At 57.3% G+C, this 20,186-nt stretch overlaps 7 protein-coding genes across 7 annotated transcripts; 4 read left to right on the forward strand and 3 right to left on the reverse strand.

Moving 5' to 3' along the window:
- Positions 1 to 1,237: 1,237 nt before the first annotated feature.
- Positions 1,238 to 2,799, forward strand: MNT1-0 (Glycolipid 2-alpha-mannosyltransferase 1; the record flags this gene model as incomplete). Its single annotated transcript, XM_032034576.1, has 4 exons — positions 1,238 to 1,288; positions 1,433 to 2,335; positions 2,389 to 2,677; positions 2,732 to 2,799. The coding sequence occupies 4 exons, from the start codon at positions 1,238 to 1,240 to the stop codon at positions 2,797 to 2,799; spliced, it is 1,311 nt and encodes a 436-aa protein (XP_031893256.1).
- A 390-nt stretch (positions 2,800 to 3,189) lies between these two features.
- Positions 3,190 to 3,793, reverse strand: CGGC5_v016404 (mitochondrial 37S ribosomal protein uS12m; the record flags this gene model as incomplete). The annotated part of the gene is made up of 2 exons (XM_032034687.1): positions 3,190 to 3,561; positions 3,632 to 3,793. The coding sequence occupies 2 exons, from the start codon at positions 3,791 to 3,793 to the stop codon at positions 3,190 to 3,192; spliced, it is 534 nt and encodes a 177-aa protein (XP_031893255.1).
- Positions 3,794 to 4,626: 833 nt separating this feature from the next.
- CGGC5_v016405 (Short/branched chain specific acyl-CoA dehydrogenase) lies at positions 4,627 to 6,095 on the forward strand (the record flags this gene model as incomplete). The annotated part of the gene is made up of 3 exons (XM_032034800.1): positions 4,627 to 4,739; positions 4,815 to 5,675; positions 5,729 to 6,095. The coding sequence occupies 3 exons, from the start codon at positions 4,627 to 4,629 to the stop codon at positions 6,093 to 6,095; spliced, it is 1,341 nt and encodes a 446-aa protein (XP_031893250.1).
- Positions 6,096 to 10,683: 4,588 nt separating this feature from the next.
- CGGC5_v016406 (Protein kinase C-like) lies at positions 10,684 to 14,424 on the forward strand (the record flags this gene model as incomplete). The annotated part of the gene is made up of 6 exons (XM_032034908.1): positions 10,684 to 11,143; positions 11,193 to 11,459; positions 11,520 to 13,605; positions 13,654 to 13,855; positions 13,908 to 14,313; positions 14,363 to 14,424. 6 exons carry the CDS (start codon positions 10,684 to 10,686, stop codon positions 14,422 to 14,424), a joined length of 3,483 nt encoding a protein of 1,160 aa, XP_031893249.1.
- Positions 14,425 to 14,921: 497 nt separating this feature from the next.
- On the reverse strand, positions 14,922 to 16,307 carry CGGC5_v016407 (Sensitive to high expression protein 9-like protein; the record flags this gene model as incomplete). Its single annotated transcript, XM_032035021.1, has 1 exon — positions 14,922 to 16,307. The coding sequence occupies one exon, from the start codon at positions 16,305 to 16,307 to the stop codon at positions 14,922 to 14,924; it is 1,386 nt and encodes a 461-aa protein (XP_031893252.1).
- A 1,048-nt stretch (positions 16,308 to 17,355) lies between these two features.
- On the forward strand, positions 17,356 to 18,188 carry ptf1-1 (Pdp3-interacting factor 1; the record flags this gene model as incomplete). Its single annotated transcript, XM_032035132.1, has 2 exons — positions 17,356 to 17,989; positions 18,049 to 18,188. 2 exons carry the CDS (start codon positions 17,356 to 17,358, stop codon positions 18,186 to 18,188), a joined length of 774 nt encoding a protein of 257 aa, XP_031893251.1.
- A 399-nt stretch (positions 18,189 to 18,587) lies between these two features.
- CGGC5_v016409 (Bypass of stop codon protein 6) lies at positions 18,588 to 20,161 on the reverse strand (the record flags this gene model as incomplete). Its single annotated transcript, XM_032035245.1, has 2 exons — positions 18,588 to 19,686; positions 19,743 to 20,161. 2 exons carry the CDS (start codon positions 20,159 to 20,161, stop codon positions 18,588 to 18,590), a joined length of 1,518 nt encoding a protein of 505 aa, XP_031893258.1.
- Between the last annotated feature and the right edge of the window lie 25 nt (positions 20,162 to 20,186).

Below are 20,186 nucleotides of genomic sequence, written 5' to 3' on the forward strand. Positions count from 1 at the left end.
AGAGCTGATATTCTCACAGGGCGGTGGCCTCTTCTAGCCAAGTCTCATGTCGGGTGGTATGGGAGCTTCCCACCCCCATCATCCCGTCGCACGGCTTGCACGGGCAAGCAAGGTCGATGGCACGGAGAAATTCCCATCGACTGGTTCTCGGTTCGCAAGGGAAGGCCCCTGGGCCTGATGTGCCTGAATACAGCTGGGCTGAGGCGGTGGCCATCGATTCTCACAGTGGCCACATTCCCTGTTCCGATCATGGCCCGCGGAGCAACCCAAGCCAGAGGGAACGGGTACGCGGCAGCTGCTGCGGCGAAGAGGAGCGTGTAGCAGGTACACAGCTGTCAGAGGAACGCGACGCCCATAGCCCACTTCAGACCCCTGTGTTGAATGAGGTACTCGAGACTTTTCTTGAGTACTTGCTACGGATGCCGGTACTGTCACCAACTCATGTCATTGTCAGTCCTCAGCATTGAACATGGTCTTCGGATGGACGCCGTAGGACGGATGAAGAGTCCTGGCCACAAGGCAGTTGATGTGAGTGATGCATGCTGGCCTCGCGTCCTCGAGGCACCTAGCGGAGGAACATGTTCATGTCAGCGTGTTGACTTGAGTTGTTGAGTTGAGCTTGTAGCTGCTTGCGCCATGGTGCTCCATCTCTGTCTTGGCTGAGTCTAATTCTGCCCGTCAGTATCCGTACTCTGGACCATCAGCAACAGCAGCAGCAGTTCAGCTACCTACCTGAAAGGGTGCAGGACATTGTACTCCTTGCAGAAGCATGTCTCTCGTCCGGTGTATCTGAGTCCTGCGGCAGGGCACTTTTTGAGTTGCGTAGCCCCGGGTTCAGGCCAGTTCAGCAATTGTTGCCCCACCCCCTTTAATCGACGTCGCGGGACTTCCTCCACTAGCGTTAGGTTCCCTTTTTCGGGGCAGACGCACTGCGTACGCTGCTGCATTCGTACCACTGCACCCTGTGGGAGTCTGCGAGGTCCCTAGAAGTCCATGCCACAGTTTGCTAAAGTGCTGCTGCGTGCTGAGGTGCTCCAGCTGGCCCGAGCCAGTCAGTCCATCGCTCTGAACATTTTCCTGGACGTGTCTGTGTATTCGTATCCCTTCCTGCATCTCCCTCCCTCTCTTTTTTTATCCAACCTCGTTCACCTCGAGGAAGTGCGCTTTTGTTCGATTCTTCTCCAGCTCTTATTCACCTACACGGGATCCCATCGTCGACCTGGTAAAATCGGTCAAGATGGCGACCGGCTCCGCACGTTATGTGCGATACATTCTTTTCGCCGCCTTCGTAAGTGACGCCTCGCCGCCTCCTGCCAGCGCATCCTGTGGTCGCGCCCTCTCTTGGCCTCCGGTCATGTTCCCAGACAACACCAAAATCACTTATCCATCCATCAAAATCCATCCATCAGGGTTCTAATTGTCTGTCTCCTAGGGTCTCGCCGTCTTCTACTTCATCTCCCACTCCAGCTACGAGGGTGTGAGGCTCGAGAATGGCAGCTTCAAGTCCCCGGGACAGGGCGCTGCACCTGGTCAGCAAGGACAACAAGGTCAGCAAAGCCAGCCGGGCCAGGCGAAGGAACCTGAACACGCCGCGAGCAAGCCCCCAGCCAACGTGCTCAAGGCTGGCGAGAAGTACGACCCCAAGCAGTGGCCCATGGCCATGACCCCGAACGAGCCCGGCTGGGACGACCTCAACAGCGGCATCGCCCCTGGTCCCCGCATGAACGCGACCTTCGTCACCCTCGCCCGTAACTCTGATATCTGGGACATTGCCCGTTCCATTCGCCAGGTTGAGGACCGCTTCAACCGCCGCTACAACTACGATTGGGTCTTCCTGAACGACAAGCCTTTCGATGCCACCTTCAAGAAGGTCACTTCCTCCCTTGTGTCCGGCAAGACCATCTACGGCGAGATTCCCAAGGAGCACTGGTCTTTCCCCGAGCACATTGACCAGGAGAAGGCACGCAAGGTTCGCGAGGACATGGCCCAGCGCAAGATCATCTACGGTGACTCGGTCAGCTACCGTCACATGTGCCGTTTCGAGTCTGGATTCTTCTTCCGCCAGCCCGCCATGATGAACTACGACTACTACTGGCGTGTCGAGCCCTCCATTGAGCTTTTCTGCGACATCCACTACGACCCGTTCCGCTTCATGAAGGAGAACAACAAGAAGTACAGCTTCGTCCTGAGTCTGTACGAGTACGTCGAGACCATCCCCACCCTTTGGGACAGCACCAAGAAGTTCATGAAGAACCACCCCGAGCACATTGCCGAGGGCAACTCCATGAGCTTCCTGAGTGACGACGGCGGTGACTCCTACAACCACTGCCATTTCGTAAGCTTGCTCCGCTCTCCCATTTGCTGACCACCTAACTAACGGCCAATCAGTGGTCCAACTTCGAGGTCGGCGACCTTAACTGGCTTCGTTCCAAGGCCTACATCGACTACTTCGAGTCCCTCGACCAGGACGGTGGTTTCTTCTACGAGCGATGGGGTGATGCGCCCGTGCACTCTATTGCCGCCGGTCTTATGCTGCCCAAGGAGCAAATCCACTTCTTCAACGACATTGCGTACTACCACGTCCCCTTCACCCACTGCCCGACCGGCGAGAAGGTCCGCCTCGACAGACGCTGCCACTGCAACCCCAAGGACAACTTTGACTGGAAGGGTTACTCTTGTAAGTTGGTTGTTTTCCAAATCTGTCCAAGCACATTTAGCTAACCACGTCCAGGTACGAGCCGTTTCTTCGAGACCAACGGCATGGAGAAGCCCGAGGGTTACGAGAACCAGCAAGATTAAGATCGTAAAAGCGGGTATGGCAAAATGTAGCTTGTATTAACAATTTCACTGGGGTGGCTTTTGGGTTTGCCACGATTCAATTTCACCTGCATCGACGAGAGACAATGGGCAGGCTTTGGGGCACTAAACGTGGAGCGGCGTCAAAGGGTTTCGTCTGGCTTGGACACTATGTGTGCTCTGTAGATATTTGCAAATGACAAGCGACGTCTGGAGAATATCCAGCCAGATTTTCAAATTTGACTTTGTGGTATTTTTGTACATCATATTGTGGTACATCTTGGTGTCGATTCACACACCGTTATCGTAATTCCATGGCTTTGGTCATGTTCTTGCAACCCGTGACTTCCTGCCATCAACCTCCGTCCATCCGTCTCCGCCTCACGTACCCGTCTAGCCGACAGTAGCCTTCTTGGGCTTCATGGTTCCGTACTTGGAACGAGAGGTGGTTCGGCTACCAACACCACCGAGATCGAGAGCGCCACGGACAAGGTGGTATCGCACACCGGGACAATCCTGACTGCGGCCACCGCGGACGAGAACGACACTGTGCTGCTGGATGTTGTGACCCTCGCCGGGGATATATGCGGTAATGTGACGACCGTTGGAGAGGCGGACACGAGCGGTCTTTCGCTGGCCGGAGTTGGGCTTCTTCGGGCGGACAATACCGACTCTGAGGCATACGCCCTTCATGGCGGGAGCGTTCATCTCGGACAGGGCAGGGGAGACGGTGTGGCGAGCGCGCTTGCCCTTCTTGTGGCAGCCCTGGTGATAGTTTGTTAGCAAATTTTCGTCATCTAGCAATATGCCGGGGTTCGCGAGAGGGAAGACGAACTCGCAGCACCTGGTTGACGGTGGCATTCTGGATGGGGGTCGAGGAGAAAGAGCGGATCATAGGCGTCGTCTTCGGCATCGATGTGAGAAATGAGGCGGCGCGGGGGAAAGTCGCTGGCCTCATCGCCGGGGCGAAGAGAGACCTGAGGAGTGTGCTGGCCATGGCGGGCAACTGCGTATCGAACTGGCGGCACCCAATTGCTGTCTTCCCAACCGAAGCTCGTCGCGATGCGCCTATGTCGCCCTGGCTCAACCGCCGCTGGGAATTTTCCTGCTTAGCTAATACTCTCCGGAGACTCTAGTCCAGTGTGGGAACCTGAGGCACAAAGTCCACCGGCGCTCCGTCCCCCGGACCCACCCCTTCGGCCATCTTGACCCGCCCTTTGCACCGAACGCGGACCGGATTCCACCTCGTCTGGATCACATGCCTCCGCCCATGTCCAATCCCAAACGCGCTTTGGGGAAGATCCTGACGTAAGCCGCCGCCAAAATGTGGGTGAACCCCGGCTTTTCAGACGTTTGCTGCGCCGTCGGCTCTCCCCAGGGGCCCTTGGCCCCCAGCCTGGGGGGGCAAGCTCCCCGCTGCGGGATGGATATCCTCGGCTGAAGCGGGCGCTGTGTCTGTTCGCCAACCGCCAGGTGCCGTGGCTGCGAATGGCTTTGAGGTTCACGGCCTAGTCGGTACACATCTTTGACTCTATTTTCCACTCGCCCCCCCTTCCCCTTTGGCTTATTTGGTTTCCCAAATTTGCTTACTCTCTATCGCCTCATCTCAGGTTCACCGTTCGGCGCCAATTGACCAATACAAGTCCGGGCGCTCTCTCTCTACGCATCACCACCGCACGGTCACCGACGGAGCATAAGTACCAGAGCACCTCCGGCGATCTTACGATCACTCGCCCTCTCGAGAGTTTTCGATTTTTCTTTCTTTCTTCTGGACTTGCCGTTGCTGGGGCAATTTGTAGTTCGCCTTTTCTCTACAGTCTCTCTGTAATCATGTCGTCGATTGCAAGGGCTCTGCGCCCTGCCATGAGGGGAAGCCGTGGTGTTGCCGCGCTGGCGAGGGCGAGGAACTGCACTCCAGGCCGGACATTCTCGCCACTCCAGCAGTAAGTCGTCGATATAGATCACCATGAAAGAAAAATATCTTGCGGGGCAATGGACTGACAGAAACACTCCTGTAGAACCATCAGACCTCTCTCCACCACGCAGCGCCGCCGTAATGCCGACCACCTCGACATCACCGACATCCCCCCGACGCCTATCACCCACCTCTCCGAGGTCGAGGCCGCCATGGCCGAGACCGTCAGCAAGTTCGCCAACGACGTGATCGCGCCCAAGGTCCGCGAGATGGACGAGGCCGAGAACATGGACCCGACCATCGTCGAGCAGCTCTTCGAGCAGGGCCTGATGGGCGTCGAGATCCCCGAGGAGTTTGGCGGCGCGGGCATGAACTTCACCAGCGCCATCATCGGCATCGAGGAGCTCGCGCGCGTCGACCCTAGCGTCAGCGTCATGGTCGATGTCCACAACACCCTCGTCAACACCGCCATCATCAAGTGGGGCAGCAGCCAGCTGCAGAAGCGCTTCCTGCCCAAGCTCGCCACCAACACCGTCGGCAGCTTCTGCCTCAGCGAGCCCGTCAGCGGCTCCGACGCGTTCGCGCTCGCGACCAAGGCCACCGAGACGGAGAGCGGGTACAAGATTAACGGCTCCAAGATGTGGATCACCAACTCCATGGAGGCTGACTTCTTCATCGTCTTTGCGAACCTGGACCCTGCCAAGGGTTACAAGGGTATCACCGCTTTCATTGTCGAGAAGGACACCAAGGGCTTCTCGATTGCGAAGAAGGAGAAGAAGCTCGGTATCAGGGCCAGCAGCACCTGCGTCATCAACTTTGACGACGTCGAGATCCCCAAGGAGAACCTCCTCGGCGAAAAGGGCCACGGATACAAGTATGCTATCGGGCTCCTGAACGAGGGTCGTATTGGTATCGCCGCTCAGATGACGGGCCTGGCTCTCGGCTCCTGGGAGAACGCCGTCAAGTAAGTTTCCCGCCAACTTCTGCCCGCCAGTGACTCCATACTTACACCGTCAGGTACGTCTGGAACGACCGCAAGCAGTTCGGCCAGCTCGTCGGCGAGTTCCAGGGCATGCAGCACCAGATCGCGCAGTCGTACACCGAGATCGCTGCGGCGCGCGCCCTGGTGTACAACGCCGCCCGCAAGAAGGAGGCCGGCGAGAACTTCGTCATGGACGCTGCCATGGCCAAGCTGTACGCGTCCCAGGTCGCGCAGCGCGTGTCCGGTCTCGCGATCGAGTGGATGGGTGGCATGGGCTTCGTCCGTGACGGGCCCGCCGAGAAGTTCTGGCGTGACAGCAAGATCGGCGCCATCTACGAGGGCACGAGCAACATCCAACTCAACACTATTGCCAAGCTGCTGCAGAAGGATTACACTTCTTAAAGGGATTTTGATGGTGCCATGGCGACGTTTGGGCTTGTAGGTTATTAGACGGTAGTTAAAAGCGACACGATTCGGTATTGGGTGTCGATTGCTTTTTAAATCATATCCTGTTAGCTCATTGAGTCTTTAGACAACCTGTGTGTATGTGATTCCGTGTCGATGTTCTTGGTGGGTTAACCATATGTGCAGGGTGGGTTGCCCGATTCACAATCGGGGTTTGGCTCATGAAATGACATATGCAATGATGAGATAGGAGGCAGCAATAACTATGGTGAACGTTTGACAGCGCCACTTGATATTGTTATGTTCACTGGAGCAAAGATCAAGACACCAGGTCTGGGAGGGGAATGCACTTGGACGGCTTCGATAACATGCTAGATAAATGAGTGGAATCATGAGAGAAAATAAAGAAGAAGAAGTGACAAGATGATAGCCGGGCTGGTGGGTTTAATCCCGGATCCCCAGGTGGTTAACACTGGTTGCAGTAAAGTATTTGAACTCTCCCCAGTTTAAAACGTATGGATCGTGTAAGCTAATATTTTATGGTTGGAGAGATATGATGTGGTTAATTTGGCGGATGCCAGATCAAACATCAGAGGCTACAGAAGCACGTCAAAAACCTTGTTTATCTGGTCGTCAGTATGTTCAGAATGTTTTGATCAATGAAGAACGAGGCATATATTGGTGGAATGCCAAACAGCGATCAAAAAGACACATGCTTATTCGCATGTACATCTTGGTCATCCGTAGGACATGGCGAGACGCGTGCGTTCTCAGCCCAGGCTCGATAACACTAGACGAAAGCCATGCCACAACTCACGCCCAGACAAGGCTCTCTAGTTGATTGTTGACCGAAAATTTTCAGTGATGTTTGGGAGGCAAGATCGATCAATGCTGCAAAAACACGTTATCACCAACAAACTTCAGCACGCGAGATCTCAGATCAAACACTGATCTCAAGCCACCCTTCCAAAAGTAGGACGACCTCAATACAAGCCCATGAAAGTCGACGCTTTTTCATCCCGACTGTCCGGGTGGCTTAGACGTTGACCGCTCGACGGGACGCACTGCCGGCATAAGCTCGACGACGTACATGCGTCCCGTTGCGGAACGTACATCAGATCAGATCGAAAAAAGTGTACACACAGACCACATCGCCGAATTTCTAGGGAAATGTTGCGAAGCAGGACTTTTATGCGATGGCAGATGAGCCGGCCGTGATGTGATCGGCTGCGTCGTATGTTGAAGCTATTAAAAGGATACAATGTGATCGATCCCTGGTTCAGCTATGCGTGCACGTCGCGAGAGCGAGAGGATGATGAACGGCTTGAGCCGCAACTATGAGGCGCGATGACGGAATCACTTTGCTTTCTCCGACGGCAAGGTAGCGTTCCCACGTTGGCGTCGAGTTCCGCGGGTTGCAGATAAGGGAAGACAAGAAGCAAGCCCGGGTTTGGTTGGGTTTGGGCGGGCCGGCGGTGGAGGGGAGGACCATGGACGGCGACGGGTGGGGTCGAAACGGTTCCGCGACGACGCTGGGCTCTTTTTGGGAGCGGTTGTTGACTGGACTGGCCATTTTGCTGAGGCGCCGTTACGCTGCGATTTGTTCTTGCTGGCGAGCTCGAGAGCATGAACGGAGCCATGTTCAAACACTCGGGCCAGGCATTGAACCGCAGGTTGTCATTGTTTGGGCTGAAGTGGACGGCGATCTTTGGCTGTGATGAGGGCTAGGTTTGTTTCAAGTAAACGTTACACGGCTGAGCATGAACTGAACAACAAGTGCGGTCAATAGATGCTCTCGTGTTGTTGTCCGGCACAGCTGAAGATGGCTTAGTCGATGGCATATGTCGTTTAGCGTCCACTCTGGGCTCCCGAAGAGGGCAGGTAGGTAGCTTCGCTGGGGGAAAAGCTCGTATTCTAAACGCGTGGTTTGTGTTCGTTTGTGACGGAGCGGGAGTCCATAGGGCGGGATCTGGGGAGGAGTCGCCGTCGGTGTGGCGCGGAAAGGCCGGCCGGCAGCTGCTGGGGCGGGGGGCACGTTTTAGTGAGACCTTTTCGTCGGCAGTGCAGGTGTCAGCCGGGGATGACGGACGGCGAACGACAATCACGAGGGGAAGAGTGGAAGCTGTGGCGCTGTGGCGGCCTTTTAGAACGGTTGGGGAGGGAGTCGTGGTGTTGAGTGACCATCTGGCAGATGCAACGGCACGGACGATGCTGAGCAAGATAAGAGACATTGAACAGAGAGGGTAAACTGCTTTGACATGTGCGGTTCCGTGGGATGGGTCGGGTTCTTGAAATGAAGGCCGGCCGGTTCACAGGCGGCCGTTGCAGAGTGACGGCGCATGGTGACGGCGAGTACGACGGAGGGATTGCGATTGGTAGAGGCGCTACTGCGGTAGGGAAGCAGCTAGACGGGAGGAACGGGAAACTTAGGGCTGCAGCAGGAGCAGCATCATCAGATCATAGAGAGAGTTGTAGGTGGGTGAATCGAGTGATGATGCACACAGCAGAAAGCAGCTCCAACGAGGATTGGCCATGCTTAAACTGGGTCTCTGAAAACTCCCCGAACATAACCTAGGTAGAGGCAGAAGCTGTCTGGCTGGCAGCTGGGCAGTGGGCACTGGAGCTGGGCTGCAGGCTTCGGTTGTTGTGGTGAATCTGGTTTGTTTGTGGTGGTGAGTGCGAATGTGATGAGGAGGGTGAGAGAGGGCCGGACGGACGAGTGAGGTGTGATGAAGGCGCTATTGGTGGGTAGGTAGGCTGCACCAGGTGGGATCAGTTGGTTTCCGTCCAGTCATATTCGCCAGTACCCAGGGAGAGGTATCCGCTCTCAAGACAAGGTACCGGGTTGATGTTTCTTTGGGGTTGAGAGCAGCAGTTTCGGCGGAGGTAGCTCTCCGCGGGAAGGGGATCTGTAACTTGTCATACCTGAGATGCGAGAGCTCCAGGAGCAGCCTGTCCATGGTGTACGGGAAACTCATTGCTATGCAGTACTGCAAAGCTGGGAAAATGTCCCGTCTGGCTTTGTTGACAGGATGATTGGCGTGGGCAGTGAGTCTTCTTCACCGTGGTGAAACAGCGAAAAAAGTCCTACCTAGGATTCGGTCGCCCCACGTCCGGCGCAGGACTTTTTTATTTTTTCCGCCGTGGGTTTCTGCAAGGCGCCGCCACAATTGATTGATTTGATTGAGCGGCGGCCAAACGAATGAGTGAGACAGGGACCAGCGACGGGAACAAGGCGAATGAATGAACGAGGAGCCTGGAGGGGCCTGGGACCTCGTCTCCAGCTGGGGTTGAGCCTTGGTGCCCTATGGATACGAATACAGGCCGTCTGCGTGTGTGTCTACGCGGTGAAGATTGGGGAAGAATGACTGATGTGTTGATGTGCAGTACCCGCTACCAATGCTTCCAGGGCACGAGTTGGGCATCACCAGGTCCCCATGTGGAAGCAGATGGAAAGTGATGTCGGGTGTCTGTAGTTGGCGGTCTGATGCGATGCATGCACGAAATACCTTACAGAAGAAAGAAAGGAAGGAAAAATCTGTCGGTACTGCTGGATGCTCTGCAGCAGCCTGCTCCCACATGCTAATGAGGTGATATCACACTGGATAGGTAGTAGGACAGAAGACCAGCGCGTCCAAAAAAGGCGGTAGTAATTGAAATAATCGTCCGAATCATGGGTTAGCTCGCCTGCCATCTTCACATCGAGTTACAGAGTTGCTTCGTCCGCCCGGGCGCTTTCGTAACACCCCTCCATTTCGCCGTCGTCCCCCTCCAGAGTCTTCGGTACGTACTCTTTGGCAGCAAAGGACTGATACGTCAGAGGTACATGGCCTTCGCAGTGTTCCCCGCCAAAACAGCAGGAGAACCAAGTCACTATCCGTACCCCTCCTCGTGCCCAAGGCAGTAGGACCTCACCAGCCCAGCACCTCCTCCACCATCCACCACCACCACCATCTGCCACCACCACCACCAGCGAGCGACCCCTCCCGACCTGGGAACAAACCCCCCGTCGTGTGTCCTGCTCCAAAACCCACTGACGACATCTTTTAACCAACCCATCCCGCCTGCGAAAAACAACACCACTCCTCAGGGCTGGTCGCACCCAACCGAATCTCTGTCGTGATAGTCCGCAAACACCGACCTCCGACAGACCGATCTCGACGTCCAGGTCGTGCCAAACCCGCCAGGCCTGCCCGAGCCTTAACTGAGGTGCCCCCCCTCCCCTCCCCGACGCCGAACCCCCGGTATCCATAACAGAACATCTGCACCTCCACCTCCAGAGCCAGACCTGGCCTTATCCCCTCAGCCTTAGACAGCTACTTCGTCTCGTGCTGCCGTCGCCGCGTCGTACCTATTGCTACCATACCTACGCTGCCGCACATTCTTCGCCCCGGGCGAATGACTACAGTTCTAGCATCGGCAGCACCAGCATCATCATCACTTCTCCCGACGGTCGCCACCTCGCGCCGCCGCATCTTCACCCCAACAATCCATACCCAACACACCTACCACACCAACAACACCACCACAGCACACCACATATTTCTTCCCCCGCGCGTGGAGTCGCGCACCCCCACCGCCCAACATGAACGAAGAAGACGCCATCCAGAACATCCTCAAGAAGATTGAGCGCGAAAAGGCGCTGCTTAATGCCGCCAATGCTATGCGTGCGCAGACAAACAACGAGGCCGTCCGATCTCGACTCGACTCGCAGATGCGCGATGGCCGACGAAACCTGCAGTTCTTCGAGGAGAAGCTCCGCGAGGCTCAGATGCGTCGCGGTATGGACGGCATGTCCCTCGGATCTCCCTCCGACAGACCTCTCAGCGGCGATGTCGAGGACGCGCCCCCTCCCCCGCCAAAGGATGCCTCTGGGCAGTGGGCAGACCGTAGCGGCTACGGCCAAGGCAACGCAGTTTCTGGCGGCAACGTCCAGTTCAGCCAAATCGGCGGCCACTCCGACCTGATGCCTCCCCGCCATCCTTACGCCCCTCCCGGCCCGTCGTCTTCTATCCCGAAGCCGCGTCCTAACTTTACAAAGCTCGGTTCGTCTGCGCCGACACTGTCCTAAACTTCGCCGCTGACCCTCTCTAGACCTCATCAAATATGATACCCCCTACCTCGGCCCCCGTATTCAGCTCATGCTGTCCCAGATCCAGTTCAAGCTTAATGTGGAGGAGCAGTATCTCAAGGGCGTTGAAAAGATGGTTCAGCTGTACGGCATGGAGGGCGACCGCAAAAGCAGAGCGGATGCGGCCGCTCGCAGGGTCGAGAGCAAGCAGAAGATTCTCTTGCTCAAGCAGGCCATGAAACGTTACGAGGAACTTCACATTGACATGGACACTGCTGATAGTCCCGACGGTATGTTGAAGCGGGCAAATGGCGCTGCCTATCGTACAGGTGACTAACACCGCTTCACAGATGACTCCATCAATATGCCTAACCTTCGAAAGCCCCTCAGTGGCCAGCTCACCATCCGCGTCGGACAGATCAAAGACGTCGACCACGCTAGTATGAGCCGCTTCTCTCGCGGTCCGGAGACTTTTATTGCCGTCAAGGTTGAGGACAACGTGGTTGCGCGCACGAGAGTCACCAGAACAGACAAGTGGGAGGCCGAGTACCACACGATTGACGTAGACAAGGCCAACGAGATCGAACTTACCGTCTACGACAAGCCCGCCGAGCATGCTATTCCCATCGGCATGCTTTGGGTACGAATTTCCGACATCGTAGAGGAAATGAGAAGGAAGAAGATCGAGGCCGAGATTACCAACTCTGGATGGGTTTCTGCCGATAGAATGGGAGCGCCGCCGCCTCAGTTCCCCATGAACCCCGGTCAGTCGCAGCAGTCGTTTGGAGCCGGCGCACCTCCACCATCGCCGGGTGCCCCGCAAGGAGGAGCCGCCCCTGGCCCGATGCCCATGCAGGCGATCCCCCAACAGCCCATCGACGGCTGGTTCAACCTCGAGCCGGCCGGCCAGATTCAACTCTCCCTGGGCTTCCTCAAGCAGAATAAGGACCGCCGCCCCCTCGACCTGCAGGGATTGGGCAGAAAGGGTGCCGTTCGTCAGCGCAAGGAGGAGGTGCACGAGATGTACGGTCACAAGTTCGTCCAGCACCAGTTCTACAACATCATGCGCTGCGCCCTTTGCGGAGACTTCCTCAAGTACTCGGCTGGCATGCAGTGCGAGGACTGCAAGTACACTTGCCACACCAAGTGCTACAGCAGCGTCGTTACCAAGTGCATTAGTAAGAGCAATGCTGAGACGGATCCGGACGAGGAGAAGATCAACCACCGCATCCCACACAGATTCCAGGCCTTCTCCAACATGACGGCCAACTGGTGCTGCCACTGTGGTTACATTCTGCCCTTTGGAAAGAAGAATTGCCGAAAATGCGCGGAATGTGGCCTTACTGCCCACTCTGCTTGTGTCCACCTTGTTCCTGACTTCTGCGGCATGTCGATGGCGGTGGCTAACCAGATTCTGGAGGGTATCAAGTCGACCCGCATGATTAACAAGAACAAGACTTCGTCTTCTCTCAGCGACCGCACGCTCAGGAAGCAGCCCACAAGCCCGACAAGCACTCTGAGCTCCCCGCCCCATAGTGCCACCCAGCCACCATACGCTCAAGGCTCCCCTGAGGCTACGGAGGCTGCCAAAATCATGTACCAACAGCAGTCTCCTCCTGGCCAAAGACCCCACCCCGACCGCACGTCCTCCAGCTCTGCCGCGGCGGCAGCGGCGACGGCTGCAATGAGCGGATCGATGGGCCAGCAGAAGCCTCAGTCGCAAGATTATGGACGCTATGGACCAAGTGGTGGGTATGGATCACCCCACGATCAAGGGCCGGAAGATCCCTACGGCCAACAGCGCAAGTACAACCCGGCGGACTACGCCAATGTCAACACCTACTCCCAGCAGCCTCCTGTGCAGCAGCAACCTCAACGCCCTGTTCAGCAGCAGCAGCAGCAGCAACCGCCTCCTCAGCAGTACTCCCAACCGCCTCCTCAACAGTCGCAGCAGCAGCAGCAGATGTACCAGCAGCCGCCTCAGCAGCCCCCTGTCTCTTCGCCTAAGTTGCAAGAGGCACCGCAGCTGTCGCCTATTACGCCTGGCGGAGTGCCGAGCGCCGGACGCAAGCCGTTGCCCTCCGCCACCGACCCGGGCACTGGCCAGCGCATTGGCCTTGACCACTTCAACTTCCTTGCTGTGCTGGGTAAGGGTAACTTCGGAAAGGTCATGCTTGCGGAGACGAAGCGATCCAAGAGGCTGTATGCCATTAAGGTGCTGAAGAAGGAGTTCATTATTGAGAACGATGAAGTGGAAAGCATAAGGAGTGAGAAGCGAGTCTTCCTGATTGCTAACCGCGAGAGACATCCGTTCTTGACCAACCTCCACGCTTGTTTCCAGACCGAGACTCGTGTCTACTTCGTCATGGAGTACATTAGTGGTGGTGATCTCATGCTTCACATTCAGCGCGGCCAATTTGGCACCAAGCGAGCTCAGTATGTCAATCGCGTCCATTCACAGTAGACTTTGCTAACGATGCACAGGTTCTACGCTGCGGAAGTCTGCTTGGCACTCAAGTACTTCCACGAGAACGGTGTCATTTACCGTGACTTGAAGCTCGACAACATCCTGTTGACGTTGGACGGACACATCAAGATTGCCGATTACGGTCTTTGCAAAGAGGACATGTGGTTCGGTTCCACTACTAGCACGTTCTGTGGTACCCCTGAATTCATGGCTCCCGAGGTTTGTTTTTGCTTCGTTTGATTACAACAACTTCCTTGCTGACCCCGTCTAGATTCTGCTTGACAAGAAGTACGGCCGCGCTGTGGATTGGTGGGCATTTGGTGTCCTGATCTACCAGATGCTTCTTCAGCAGTCACCATTCCGTGGTGAGGATGAAGACGAGATTTATGATGCCATTCTGGCTGATGAGCCTCTGTACCCCATTCACATGCCTAGGGACTCCGTCTCCATCCTGCAGAAGCTCCTCACTCGTGAGCCTGATCAGCGCCTGGGCAGCGGCCCTACGGACGCTCAGGAGATCATGAACCAGCCGTTCTTTAGGAACATCAACTGGGATGACATCTACCACAAGCGTGTTGCGCCGCCTTTCATGCCTCAGATCAAGAGCGCCACAGATACCAGTAACTTCGATTCTGAGTTTACGAGCGTCACGCCCGTCTTGACCCCTGTCCAATCAGGTAAGTTTTCTACTCTTCTGCGCGAAGTGGTGCGACTAACAAAATGCAGTCCTCTCGCAAGCCATGCAAGAAGAATTCCGTGGCTTCTCTTACACCGCCGATTTTGACTGAAGAACCAAGAATGATGAAAAGCTGGAGCTGATGAGGTGACGGGATCACGATGCCGACGTGAACAGAGGGGAAATACCAGCAGACATGGCCGAGCGTTCTAGGATACCCAGCGCCGTGTGCGCGCCAGGACCCGGCGACATCAGTTTATGTTTGCATAGAGACGCTGCGCGTCGCCAGGCAGTGACGACGAGGGCGCAGATGAGAAAACGAAGCGACGTGACGTGACGGGTGGACACAACATACGGAGAACAAAAGCAAAAGGTGTTCGTTCGCTACGTGAACATTGAAAGCGATTTGTCGGATTACGGTTAGAGTCTATATCTGTAAGGTATTGGACCCCAGCGCAGCTTGTTTAATAGACCCAGCCTTCAGTGGTTACACCTGAATGAAGAGCACCGTGATTAGGTTTTGTGTATGTGGGGGTGTCGTGAGGTTGTCCTCGTGCTCTATATGGTATCATATTGTACAGTGTTATATACAACCCTAGGGAGGCGCGTCTATGTTCTACGCAGGAGGAGGAGCGCCAGACCGCCGGCGACTGTAACACCCGCGGCAGCACCCTCGAGAGCGAGAATGGAAGCATCACGCATGCGCAAGTCGATACGGCGCTCCGAGTACAGATCCTCCAGCCGCGTCCTCCAAAACGTAGCGTCGGAAAGCGTCCTCCACAGCGCGGGGTCGGACAAGTACTCTTTCCACGTCCTGGAGTCCTTCGTCTCCTTTTCCAGGCCCTCAAGAGCGCTAGCCACCTCTCTATCGAGTTTGTCCTGCACCGCGGGCTCCTCGACCTTCGCGGCGAGGACTTCCTCGGGAGCAAGAGCGGGCTCGTCGACAGGCGCAGCGGCAGACTCGTCCCGCTGTTGCGCCAAGGACGCTCTCAAACTCGCCAGCTCGGCCGTCACGCCCTCCAGCACGGTCTTCTCCTGCTCGACGACGCCGCGGACGAGACGTTTCCTCTTCCAAGGCTCGGCGACGAACTGGAGCACGAGGAAGAGGAGGACGTTGACGCCCATGAGACCCCAGGTGCCCCAGGTGGAGGCGCGGCGGATGCGGTCGGACCAGATCTGCTCCTCGTGGTAGCGCTTGAGGATGCCCGCGTTGAGCTGCTGGCCGAGGGCCTGCTCGGCGTGTTCGGCGTCGGTGAGGGCCTCGGAGGCGGCGACGACCTCCTGCTCGAGCTCGTGGTCGGTGCGGTAGAGCTGGGTGAAGCGCTCGAGGTCGGAGGGGGACCAGGTCTCTTTCCGGGCGAGCAGGGTGGTGACCTCGCGCTGGGTGGTGGCGCGCTTGGCGTTTGTGGTTTTGTAGGTGTGGCGGGCGGTGCGGACTTGGTCCTGGGCGGCGGCGAGGCGGGCCTCGAGGAGGGTGTTTTGGTGCTTGATGGCCTCGATGGGGGCGTAGCCGGTGAGGGCGTTGAGGGTGGTGGAGGCGGTTAGGAGGCGGGTTTGGGCGGTGTCCATGAGGTGGGAGAGTTTCTCGAGGAGGGCGGGCGGGAGGGCGGTGTAGATTTTGGAGGCCACGTCGGGGAGGGGGTTGTGGGCTGCATCTTTGGAGGAGGAGGAGGAGGTTGAGGTTGAAGATGTCTTGGGGGTTGTTGCGTCGTCGGGAGGTGAAGCCGATGTGGAAGCTGTGGTGGAGCTAGAGCTCGGGTCTGCGCTGGGGGACGACGGGGAGCTTGGGTCGCTCGTTGGGGAAGCTTGCTTTATTTCTTCCTTGGTCGCGGAGGAGCTCGGCGGGGGAGGAGGAGGAGGGAATGGCGGGATGGAAGAGTAGAGGCGTCGTGCCGGGAGGGTTGCGGCGGCGGGCCATCTTGCGAGGGCTGCGGTGGTGTGCAGGCCGATGCGGGCGTGGAGGAGCCGCGACGCCGGCCGGGCGATGGGGTGCATCTTTGCTCTCTCTCTCTCTCTCCCGGTCGTTATCGACTTGCAACCTCGTCCGAGGGACCCAATTGGCGGTGGTTTCGACGCCGAGTGGTGATTGCGGGAAGGGCCGAGCACGGGGGAGGGTCGGGACACCGGGCGACGGGACAACGGAGACAGAATTTGGACGGTAGTGGTGGTGGTCGAGGTGGACGAGGTGGTGGTGGTGGTGGTGCGGCGGCGGCGGGTTTCTGCCGGAGGACAGCTCAATTGGTGGGCCAGAGGGAAAGGTGTCTCACCGCCTGTCGGATTTGGGGGAGGAGGTTGCTCGGGCCGGTGCCGGGGCTAGCGGTTGGGGCCTGGAGAGAAGGGCGAAGAATGCCCGAGACGGAGGGGCAGCGGCGGTACGTACACTGCGCAGAGAAGAAATTTACGGCACATGTGGTGGGGGTCTGCTGCCACTGGGGGGCTGTCTTACGGCGGCTTCCAGGGGATAAGATCTTGGTGAGACCGCACTCCAGGGTCCTCCTCGTGGACTCGATACGGGGACGGAGGGGGGCCGATGTCGTCACTGGCGGGATGCTCTTTTTTTTTTTTCCTTCGTACGCCTTGACGGCGCCGGGAGCTGAGTCTTTTTTTGGACCCGACTTGGTTGGATGGATTTGCTCAACAGTATCAGGACAGGATTAACATGGTCTGCACGGGTAGCAAACACACATGGGATAAGATGCATGGATTTGTTGGCGGCAAAGGCTGCAGATAGATCAGAAAATTGATACCTAACAATTCCTTTTCCCATCCCAAGTTCGAAAACTGCATGTCCGGGCGGCTCCTTGGTATTACCTCGTCCCGTATATAAAGCCATTGATACATCTTCCCGTCTCTTGGGCAACTTCTCTGACCCACTCTCTTGCTACTTTCAACCTCGACTACCTACCTTAGGCTGTCCATCCTGCGTGCCCCTCCCCCTCCTTTGATCTCACCTAGATCTCAAATCTCAATCTCACATCTCATCTACACTCTTTGTCACAACTCTCACACCTAAACTCACCAAAACCCCCATACCACCGACAAGATGGGCTCCCAAGTCACCGACACGCCGGCCCTGGCCACGAACCCCAAGTTCATCTTCTTCACCGACTTCGACGGCACAATCACCCTCGAGGACTCCAACGACTACATGACGGACAACGTCGGCTTCGGCTACGAGAAGCGCCGCGACGGCAACCTCGCCGTGCTCGAGGGCCACAAGCACTTCCGCGACGCCTTCCGCGAGATGATGGAGAGCATCCCCCTGCCCTTCGACCAGTGCATCGACCTGCTCAAGAAGAACGTCAAGCTCGACCCCGTCTTCAAGGAGTTCTACTTCTGGGCAAAGGAGCAGAACATCCCCGTCGTCATCATCTCCGGCGGCATGCGCCCCATCATCCGTGCCCTGCTCATCCAGTGGCTCGGCGAGGAGGAGGTCGACGCCAACATCCAGATCGTGAGCAACCAGGTCGCGCCCCGCGAGGGCAAGAGCATCAATGAGCCGCACGGCTGGCAGATTGTCTACCACGACGACAGCATCCACGGCCACGACAAGTCGATTGAGCTGCGCAAGTACTCGTCTCTCCCCGACCGCCCCGTCATGTTCTACGCCGGCGACGGAGTCTCCGACCTGTCCGCCGCCCACGAGACGGATCTGCTCTTTGCCAAGCGCGGCAAGGGTGAGTTTATTCCTTTTTGTCAGCTGGACTCGGGACGAGTTAAGCTAACCGAGACGCAGACCTCGTTTCATGGTGCGAGAAGGAGAATGTCTCTTTCGTCACTTTCAACGACTTTTCCGACATTCTGGACACCGTCAAGCAGATTGTCGACGGCAAGGTCAGCGTCAAGGACGCTGCGCGCGGCCGCATTCACCACTAGAAACGTTGCTCTAGATACCAGGTACCAATCATGTGGGATAGACATACAGCGGATATATGAGCTTGGGACGTTTCTTACGATAGAGATAGACATGAACGGCGCTGCCGTGGACGGCGTTAACAATGATATTTTGGTATCCGGGTTCCCCTTACCGCCACATATCGTCTCGTGATCCCTGATTCTATGAAATCTCTGATTGTACGAATTTTCGTTCGTCTTCTCATCAAAATGCAGATCGCCAACCAAACTCCGACCGATGTTCGATCCTCAAACAGACCTAGTTTTACCACTTAGACATCCCAAACAGGGCATTCCGCCACGGCGGCTCATTTGTCCCGACATTTGGGACGCAGACTCAACGACACGTATCCAGACACCTCATGCCATCATGGTACTGACCTACTCACTCCGCTTGCGGGCGTGCGGAATCCCGTACCAAGACGCCATCATCACGGCAAACAGACCGATGGCGATAGGGTGCAACACCCACGTCCCGGCAGCCTGAGCCAGAATACCCGTCGTGAACGGCGCCACTGCACCGCCAGAGCTGCCAAAAGCACTAATCACACCCATCCCGCTGACACGCTCCTGCCTCGTCATGCCTCTCATGAAGACCGCAGCCGCGCAGGGGTAGATGGGCCCCAGCAGCAGTCCGACGATGGCCACCGAGACCGCGGGGCCGACGACGTTGGGGACCCACCAGACCAACACCTGGAAAACCGCCGCGCCGACGATAGCGAGAACGACGAAGAGCTTCTCGCCGACGCGGTGGGCGGGGTGGGACAGCAGGAAGCGGCCGAGGGTGATGCCGGCCCAGAAGCCGGCCGTGACGTAGCCAACGGCGTCCGGGTCGCCGTTGCGCACGGCGATGAGGAAGGAGATGACCCAGCCCGAGATGGACACCTCGGCGCCCTGATAGGCGAAGATGAAGAGGGCGCCGAGGAGCACGATGCGCATCTTGAGGGCGGAGAACATGGCGAGCAGCTGGGTCGCCGAGGTGGTGTCTGCGTCTGATCTGGTCTGTTGCTGGGAGAGCGGCAGGTCCTTTTCGTAGTGACAGAAGGACCAGGTTGCAAAGACGCCGTTGAGGGCGGCGAGGCCCAGAGTGATGAAGTAGTACGTGCTCCAGCTCGCGTGGGCGCGCGTGACGAGCGCGGTGGCCATCAGCGGCCCGATGGTGCCGCCCAGGCCGTAGGCGCCGTGGAGGAAGCCCAGGGCGGTGGTGGCGTTGCGGAGGGAGCCGCAGAAGACGTTGTTGATGGCGAGGTTGAGGGACATGCCGAAGCCGATCATGAAGAAGGAGACAATCACCACTGGGAACGGGGCGAGGACAAGGATGGGCACGTAGGCGAGGGTGATTAGGGACTGGGCGACGGCGAGGAGGCGGGCGCGGCCGAGCTTTGCGCGGAGGGACTCGAGAAAGACGGCGCCGAAGATGAAGCCGAAGGCGTTGCCTATGAAGATGAGGGACACGATGGCGTAGCCGATATTGTAATGCCTGTCTTTGTTAGCAGCTGTCGTGATGAACGTGAAGGATGGGTAGGGGTTGTGTACTTCTCCATGTACGGAATCAGAGCACCCGGAGCGCTGTCGTTGAGACCGTTGCCAAGGTTGATGAGGCAGGCGGCTGCTAGACGGAAGCGGTTCATGTAGGGATCTGTGATGCTTGGGAGGGATTCGATAGCGATGGGAGTCGACGGGCGTGACATTTCAAGGTCGCTGCCCGAGGTCGTCGGTGTGCGGGAAGGTGATTGGGCTCGGGAGGGTGCCGCGCTGCCCCTCGGGCTCTTTTTGCCGGCGTTTGCATTCTTGGTGTCGATACGCTGGAGCTCAATCGAGGCGTCCTCGCGATGAGGAGATCCCGGGTATGTTCGAGGAACAGCTTTGGCGGGCGCGGCGGGGAGGAGGGGAGGGTCGTTGTCTCGGTCGCGGGACTCGACCTCCACGAGAGTCTTGAACATGGCGGCCTCCATTGTGGAATGGATAGACTAGACTTCT

The sequence above is a fragment of the Colletotrichum fructicola genome, assembly GCF_000319635.2.
Source record: "Colletotrichum fructicola Nara gc5 chromosome Unknown KSG_Nara_v1_contig10, whole genome shotgun sequence".
NCBI lineage: Eukaryota > Fungi > Ascomycota > Sordariomycetes > Glomerellales > Glomerellaceae > Colletotrichum > Colletotrichum fructicola.